The sequence below is a fragment of the Eubalaena glacialis genome, chromosome 1 (assembly GCF_028564815.1).
Source record: "Eubalaena glacialis isolate mEubGla1 chromosome 1, mEubGla1.1.hap2.+ XY, whole genome shotgun sequence".
Classification (NCBI taxonomy): domain Eukaryota; kingdom Metazoa; phylum Chordata; class Mammalia; order Artiodactyla; family Balaenidae; genus Eubalaena; species Eubalaena glacialis.
In genome coordinates, this window is record NC_083716.1 from 37,801,144 (window position 1) to 37,809,384 (window position 8,241).

General features: G+C 44.6%; 1 protein-coding gene across 1 annotated transcript; it reads left to right on the forward strand.

The window, feature by feature from the left end:
- The first annotated feature begins 6,668 nt into the window (after window positions 1–6,668).
- On the forward strand, window positions 6,669–7,695 carry CH25H (cholesterol 25-hydroxylase). The gene has a single exon (XM_061195362.1). It carries the CDS (start codon window positions 6,744–6,746, stop codon window positions 7,554–7,556), a length of 813 nt encoding a protein of 270 aa, XP_061051345.1. The 5' UTR covers window positions 6,669–6,743; the 3' UTR covers window positions 7,557–7,695.
- The last annotated feature ends 546 nt before the right edge of the window (window positions 7,696–8,241 follow it).

The window sequence follows — 8,241 nt, forward strand, 5'->3', positions numbered from 1 at the left end:
CAGGCGTTTTGTATTTTTATATCCAAGAAAATGATGCCGTTGAAGATGCCCAGTTCTCTCCAGTTAGGATAAGAAATGCTTTCACTTTTTTTGTTTAATCAAACAAACTGCCTGCAAACCTTTGATCCTCTCCCATGGGGAGGAGAGTGGTCTTAAACCTAAGGAGGGGTGGTTGATGGTTTGGAAATCTGCAGTTTCCACTGAGCGAGGCTGTGAGTGCAGACTGAGCCCTGATTAACCCCATTTGCAGGTAGCGGCTGCAGGTGGGACCCTGGATTCAAGGACTGTCCATCAAATGCTCTCCTTGAACAAATGAAGCAACCAAAGCTGGCAGAGACAATGCCATAGGGCCCCCAAAACATAGATTTAGGGGTCTAATGAGATCTCTCCCACTACTCTGTAAGCTTGAAGATATATCTTACTTATCTCTGTATGCCCAGAATCTAACACAAAGCCTGGAATATTAGTGAGTTAATAAATATATGCGGACTGACAGAATGTGTGACAAACGATGGGTCATTTAGCCATATGAAATTAGATGAACAAGTAACATCTGGGGGGGTCTGAAGTGGAATCTGATTTTTCATGGCAACTAAAGTGAAATTGTAAAGAAAAGAGTAAAATTGTACTAGATGTGAAGGATATACGTCCCCAGGAGGATGTCACTCTCCCCGCTGGCCTTATGTCCCCCTAAAGAAAGAACAGTTCTTTCTCCTTTGACCAAGGCAAACTGGTTTGGCCAACCAGGTACAAGATTCTTGGGTCAGGGCCAGAAAGAACAGGACAGTGAGTGGATATTTTTGTTTGTTGTTTTCCAGCAGTAGTGGGAGAGAGCTCGTCAGAGAATGGCTTCTGTGTCCTAGGTGACTTGGTTTCCCTTCTTTGGTTGCTGCCATGGAGTCTCCTTCAGATGCCCTTGAGAACTTGTGGTCAGTAAATCTGCCACTCAGACCACGGGAATGAATGAGCAGGGGCTACATTCTATAGAGTCCACCTGTTATTGGAGTGTTTTTCTCTTCACCTCCTTCCCAAACTTTTCTTTGGGGATTTTTCTTCAGTATGTGGGCCAGTCCAGAGGTGGAGATGTTGCATGGTGGTTTTTGCTACAGTTGGGTTACACGGTGCATTTGCCTTTGTTGCTGGCCTCTTGCTCCTGATGCAGCTGTGTAGGCTCTTATATCCTTACAACCCTAGCTGCATTCATGTAGCTTTGTTTCACCGTTGGCTGACAGCGCAGAACAAGATTGGACCTTGTGCCTTGAGAAGTCCTGTAACAGGATGGGAGGAGTTCTGACTCTGTTCTTTTCCACTGGGTTTGCTATATATTCTTTTGAGCAGAACACAAAGATCTCCACAGACCTCTAGGGCAAGGAGAAGACTAGTTAATATTCTGTCAACTTGGAACTCCAAGATCTTGTGTTTACTTGGGTAAAGCCACTACATGTCACAATTGAGAATGAAGTCATTTTTTTCATTCGCCATAAGGGGGCACTCTTGGCTCTGCTTCTTACCTTTTCTGGGCTAGGCAGAGAACTTTGTTGATTTAGGAGCCAACTCGTAATTTGAGGACTGGTATGACCAACCATGTCTGTAGTCATTTCTGTCCAGGATTATAACTAATTCTTGCCAAATTCGTAATATCTGAAAAATGTTCTCAAAGAATAACTGTGCCCCAAATGGGACATGAAAATAAAAACTTGCCTAATAGGTAAGAGTGGTCAGAACCTCAGACATGAGGAGGAAGTGGGGAATGCTTTAACCAAGGCTTCACACTTATTAAGACTGTTGATATTATCTCCAAACAATGATTATTTTGTGTTTGTGGGTATGAAATGTGTTAATTTGTTAAATGTAAACCTTTAAAGTATCCTATAATTTTAACTTGTCATTTTTTTTTTTTGATATATGGAGAGATTTTCAAAATGTGACCCCTGAAAGACAACATCAGGTTATCATAATTCTGATTTTTAAAAAAGTTTGTCAGTGATTCATTCAAGAGTATTTATTGAGTATTTATTGTACTGTGCAAGGTACAGATTTCAAGATCAATTCCAAACTAAACAAGTAAAACCTTCTCTACCAACTTGGTTTAGTAGTACTAAAACAAATTAGTTTTACACTGTGTAAATGCATGTAGTTTTACACGCATTTTTACACTGTGCCTTCCGGGGTTTTGAAGCCTTCTCATAAGGCTTTGATCTTTACAACACCCCTTTGACCGGTAAGGTGAGTATTTTCTCTGCTTTACAGGCAACGGTATGCCTTTTAATGGGGACAATTTTATATGCTTTAAATATTTTAAGCAGGTTGTTGAGAGTTCCAACAGTGTCAGTAGAAGCACCCACTTACATGTGACACAGATGGATCCAAATATAAAGAGAACACTTTTAAAACCAAATATGTATCAGCATCTGTGTCAAATAAGGCCATCAAGGACTCTCTTGGGGGAGCTTATACCCTCCCCCCCATGTTCTTCATCAGCAGCCCCTACTGTTTTGGTGTTGATAATTATTGTTTTCTGAGTCTTTTGTAAACTGGCCTATAAATGCAACTTCGATGCCCCACTCCAACACGAAACTCCTCCTGTAGAGGTACCTACCTTGAAATTGACACTGAGCAAGTTCTGCTCTCAGTTTGGCTCTTAACTTCCTATTGAACCCTAGCTAGCCTTGACTTTTCTGAGACTGAGTCTTCATTTTTACAAGGAGGGATTAGATTTTGATCTTTGAGTTTGCTCCACCCTCTATGAGTTTTACGTGTTACAGCTGTAAAATGTTACAACACTTCTCATCTCTGATATCCAGGAATAATCGTTTCAGTTAGATAGATGCCAACACAGTCTCACCTGATTATGGAAAGAAAAAATAATCGTAAAGGCCATGCAAAAAAAGAGATTGTGTCATTGGTAAAGGGTTTTTCCAACTACATCTTCTATTTTTTGGGGGGGGGGAGGCCATTACACGTTGTCTTTTGGTGAGTTGGTACCAAATAGCTTTGAGATTGTGTTAAATATGCACAGACCTGATTGGTGTACTCTCAGAAAAGTGATTGGATCTCTGTCAGAAAGACCATGCCAAGATAAAAATACACAGAAGTCAGAACCACCTGGAGAAGCACAAGAAATAGTGTGGCCAAAATCCTAATACCATCAGAAGTCAGTAAACACCCCCTTCTATGGAAAACCATCCCAGTAATCCCAGTAAGTAAACAGACTTAAATGATATCAACCAGTGCCCCAGAAAAAAATGATTCCTTTTTAAGCCTCTATTTAAAGCCAATATCTTCTAAAATGAGCATTGAGTTCACAGATATCTTTTGAACATCATTATGTGCAAGGTATGATGCTTGACACTGTGGGAAAAAAATCCTAGAAGATAGACTCTGTGCCCTAAAAAGACCTATTCATCTAGCAAGCCATTAAATAAATTTTGTGTAAGTTTAAAGTGTTTAAAGGTGCATGTTTGCCAATGCAGGAAATGGCACCACTTAAGTCAAGGCTAAATAGGGCTCAGTTTTATTTGGGTCCATTAAGTGATGCTGGTTTTGATCCATCAAAATGTGCCTACTGTTTCAGCATCCTCCATGAGAGAGAGTGGACAACTGATGAGATTTTAACTGACCACTTTCCCCGAGACAATTGCATTTGTAGATAGGAGGACACAGACTTCTGTCCTGGGGGTGCTTCATGGGCTGGAAAGGCAGAGAAGCTGGTGGCTATTCTTCAAAGTGCTGTGAGTAAGAGGGGAGAGCCTGGGCCAAGCAGGCTGAAGCTGTGGCTTCAGGTCTTGCTGCTCAGGCTCTTATGGAGCATATTCTAACAGGCTTAGGGATAGAGAATGGAAGAACCAAGTAAGGAAAAGAACGTGTTGGTTGAGGCAGGGACCTCAGAGGAGGCAGTCCTGATAGCAATCTATTAGCTAAATCCAAATTAAGCAAATGAAGCCACCCACTTAAATCTGAGAGAATCCAAATATTCAAGCATGAGAGCTGAAACCAAAGAGAAGAACAGCATGTGCTGAATGGAAATTTGAAGGTTGACTTAATTTCTGTGGAGAGCAAATCTGAGTGATATTTTACTTCTGAGCAGAATTCATTTGTAAGTCTGAGAAAGTGAGCTTTGATGGTCCCTCTGGAGCATTGAGGGGCCCAAGAGTGAAGGCTTAGTAAATGGCGTAAGAGACATTCAATAGTGTGGTGTAATTCTCAAATAAACTTCTTTTTAAAAATCACCCCACCCCCCCAACACCCCCCCAAAAAAGTAAAGGAGAAAAAGCCCTCCCCTTCTCTCTGAGATGCTGCTTGAGTTATACAGAATTCAAAGGTAGGGTGATGTCTACCAGGAATGGGAAAGAAGAAAGTGCCTGGGTTGTCCTAAAGGTGACCTGCAAAGGGCAGTGGAGGAGGGGGAAGATTGAAGAGAAGCCTAGAAAGGACAGGCTGTCTAAGTGGGAGAAACCCCCCAGCAGGGAGGCCAAGGGCCTGTATGGTACCTGTCTCTGCTACCATTCAGATATCCAAGCAACATTAGGAAATTCACCCCCTTTCCTATTTTGCATTGGCTGTCAAGAAGCTCAAAGCTGCTTCTGAACATTTATCTGATCAAGACACAAACAGAATATCATAATATTCTTATGGCCAACTGAGTTTAAAAAAAATTAAAAAGGCTGCGGTAGGGCCAGAGGCTGGGGGTTCCAGAGAATGGGCATCTAAGGAATATCCATATTCCATTAGTGGCAGTTCAAGGAGGTTCTGAATTATGAATTGACCTATTATAGGGGTGTGTGTGTGTATACATACACATAAAACATCCCATATGTATCATATATTAATATATATGTTATGAATTGGACTATTACATATCATATATTTTAGGCCCATATATTGGTCTGTATTTTTGTTGTACTTATTATTTCCTCATAGTATATGGCTTTATATCTTTTCTCTTTACATAACTTTATTTGATTTTAAATGCAAACCTCCTCAATTATTCTTTAGGTAAAATGTGGAGTACACATTTAAAATAATGTCTCATTCTGTAACTCTGTTCCAGGCACTATACTTTTACTTCTGTAAGACCATGGCAATAATAATCTTGGCAGTGTGGCAAACCCTGCTCTTCTAAGGACTGGATGAAATCACTTCAAGTAAAACACTTAGTTAATGCCTGGCAGACGTTACATAGTAACTTTAACATTATTATTATTGTTTTCTCATTTAATGCTTGCAGTAGCCTCATGCGATGGCTACTATTGCTATTTCCCTTTGGAAAGGAAGGGGTGATAAGAATACGCAAAGCTTCATGGAGAGAGGCGCTGGCCCCAACCTCATTGTCTGTGAGGCAAGAAGAGGCAGAGCTAGGGTTAGGAGTGATCCCTGGCTTCAAAGTTTCCGTCCCAAACTTCTATCCTCTAGGCGCCCCTTGTGTCTGGCCCCGGGTCAAACGCGGAGGTTGCTTTTCATGCAAGTTCTGGGGTCACCCCCTGCCCCCGCCCCGAGCCCCCGCAGAGCTCTCCTAGTACGACTTCCTCAGGCTCAGTCCAGGCCAGTCGACTCCAGCTGATGGTGGAGAAACGCAGAGGTGAGCGTGGCCTCGCCGGTGGGCTCTCTGAGCCTGGGATGGTTCGGGGGGATAGGGGTCAAGGACGTGGGGCAAGTTGGCGTCGCGAAGCCAGCAAGGGAAAAAGGTAGGGAGGGCGTGACATCATCTGTTCAATCAACAGACTCCCCTGAGGCTTCCAGAATGCAAAAATATTCCCTTGATTCCTCAAAGTGGGTGGTTTACTGATTTGACTGCTTCCACCCCAAACTGAGATGCAGCGGCTTTTAGCCAGATCTGGGCAGGCTCTGGATGTTAAATCCAGCCCTTGACTTTTTTTTTCTTTTTCTTTTTTGTAAAGTGAAGGATAACAGTCGCGGTCCCCTCTCCTCCCTCCGTGCCTCCAGGTTCCCGTCGCTGGTCTGGACGACCCGCCCGCCAGGTTTTGGGGCTCCTCCAGGGGAGTCTGCGTGAGGTGGGATCTGCAGCACTCCCGAGCTGGCGGGCATAGCTCCTCACCGGAGACCCTGAAACTGGAGGAGGTTCCCGTCCCGCCAGTCGGATTTCCTGCGCCGCGCGCCACCAAAGACCCGCGGTTAACTCTGCGAAAGGTTAGTTTGCTGATCACTGCTGGTTACATCAATACGGCGAGAGCAGAAAGAAAAGATCCGAAATACGAAAGGTACGTCGCTTTTAAAAGTTTTTTGTTTTTTAATGCAGTTACACTTGTATCTTTATTAAAACACATAGACGCAATTTTATGTATGTATTAAAAAACACAAGTAATTCTGCATTGGTTGCAAAGGAGCTCTTTCCGGTGATGATGGAAATATTCTTCATCTTGTTTGGGAATGGTGATGATCCATGAATTGAGTTGTCAAAACTCGTAGAAACTCTACACTGAAGATCTGTGCATGGTATCGTGTGTAAATTGTACGTCAATTAAAAAATCAGAACGTAATCCTGCATGCATAGAAAGTACTGCGTGCCATTGCGTAACTGCATACATGAATGCCGATTAAATGCAGCTGTAGATGAGTATTTATAGCAACTAAGCGCAACTCTGTTGGATTATTTAATTATGCAAGCTCCCCGAAGCCGGGAAAGGGAGAAGAACGGCGGCTGACATCACTCGGGGGCGGGGCCGAAAGCCCTAAGAAAAGTCGGTGGGACCCGAGCGGCAGCCGCTGCTAGACACCACCTCATCATGAGCAGCCACAACGGCTCCGAGCTCCACGTCCTCTGCAGCTCCGGCCAGCTGTTCTTGCAGCCCCTCTGGGACCGCCTGAGGACCTGGGAGGCCCTCATCCAGTCGCCCTTCTTCCCCGTCGTCTTCTCCATCACCACCTACGTGGGCTTCTGCCTGCCCTTCGTGGTGCTGGACGTCCTGTGCCCCTGGGTGCCCGCGCTACGGCGCTACAAGATCCACCCGGACTTCTCGCCGTCGGCTTGGCAGCTGCTGCCCTGTCTGGGGCAGACGCTCTACCAGCACGTGGTGTTCGTGTTCCCCATGACACTGCTGCACTGGGCGACCAGCCCCGCCCTCCTGCCCCGCGAAGCCCCCGAGCTGCTCCAGCTGGTCCGCCACGTCGTGCTCTGCCTGCTGCTCTTCGACACCGAGTTCTTCGTGTGGCACGTGCTGCACCACAAGGTGCCCTGGCTGTACCGGACCTTCCACAAGATGCACCACCAGAACCCGTCCCCGTTCGCGCTGGCCACGCAGTACATGAGCGTCGGGGAGCTGTTCTCCTTGGGTTTCTTTGACATGATGAACGTCTTGCTGCTCCAGTGCCACCCGCTCACTGTCCTGACCTTCCACGTGGTCAACATCTGGCTGTCGGTGGAGGACCACTCGGGCTACGACTTCCCCTGGTCCACGCACAAACTGGTACCTTTCGGGTGGTATGGGGGCGTGGAGCACCACGACCTGCATCACTCCCAGTTTACCTGCAACTTCGCCCCTTACTTCACACACTGGGACAGAATACTGGGAACTCTGCGGTCTGCTCCCGCCAAGTGACATGCAGGCACCCCTCCCGGCGTAGTAGTGTGTGCTGTGGTGAGGAGCGGGTGTACCTAAGACATTGTGCGTTTCACCCTTGAATCGGGAGAGACACACTTGAGGTTGCTTTTTTTGTTTTATTTGCTGGAAACTTATAGAGAAAATCTGATGTATTTTTCACAATCTAGTAAAGTAATTTATGTAATGTTTGTATATCAACAATTATATTCTTGATGTGGAATTCTAGCTCACTTCAATAGCTTTGATTTCTGGGTATAAAGTATCCAAAATCACTGGCGTATTTAAATAATCTCTAAAGGGGTTTGTTTGTAGAACAAGGAATTTCACTCTGTTTGAAGGTGTCCTAGAACTAGGCTAAAATAATATATTTTTACGGAGAATCTGATCTCTGACTCTGTAAACAATGAAACATGTTCCTGCTGGGCAGTGACTAAGATTATTGTGCCTTTTTTCTTTGTTTTCATAGAACTGTATATTTATATTGAAGGAAACGTTATTTATGCTTGAAAAAAAGTAAAAAAGAACATAAATCAAACAGGTACTGGCTTCTGGCATTTTCACTGGCGTTTTGACTGATAAAAACTGAAATGAGAAAAGGGAGCTGGGACGGCAGGTGCTCGTCAGAGTCTGCATCAGCCCAGCTGTGGAAAGAGGAATCTGGCAGTGGCAGGTTTGGGGGAGG

Excerpts from the sequence above, each read along its gene's own strand:
- CH25H (XM_061195362.1), top strand. The coding sequence starts at position 6,744 with ATGAGCAGCCACAACGGCTCCGAGCTCCACGTCCTCTGCAGCTCCGGC.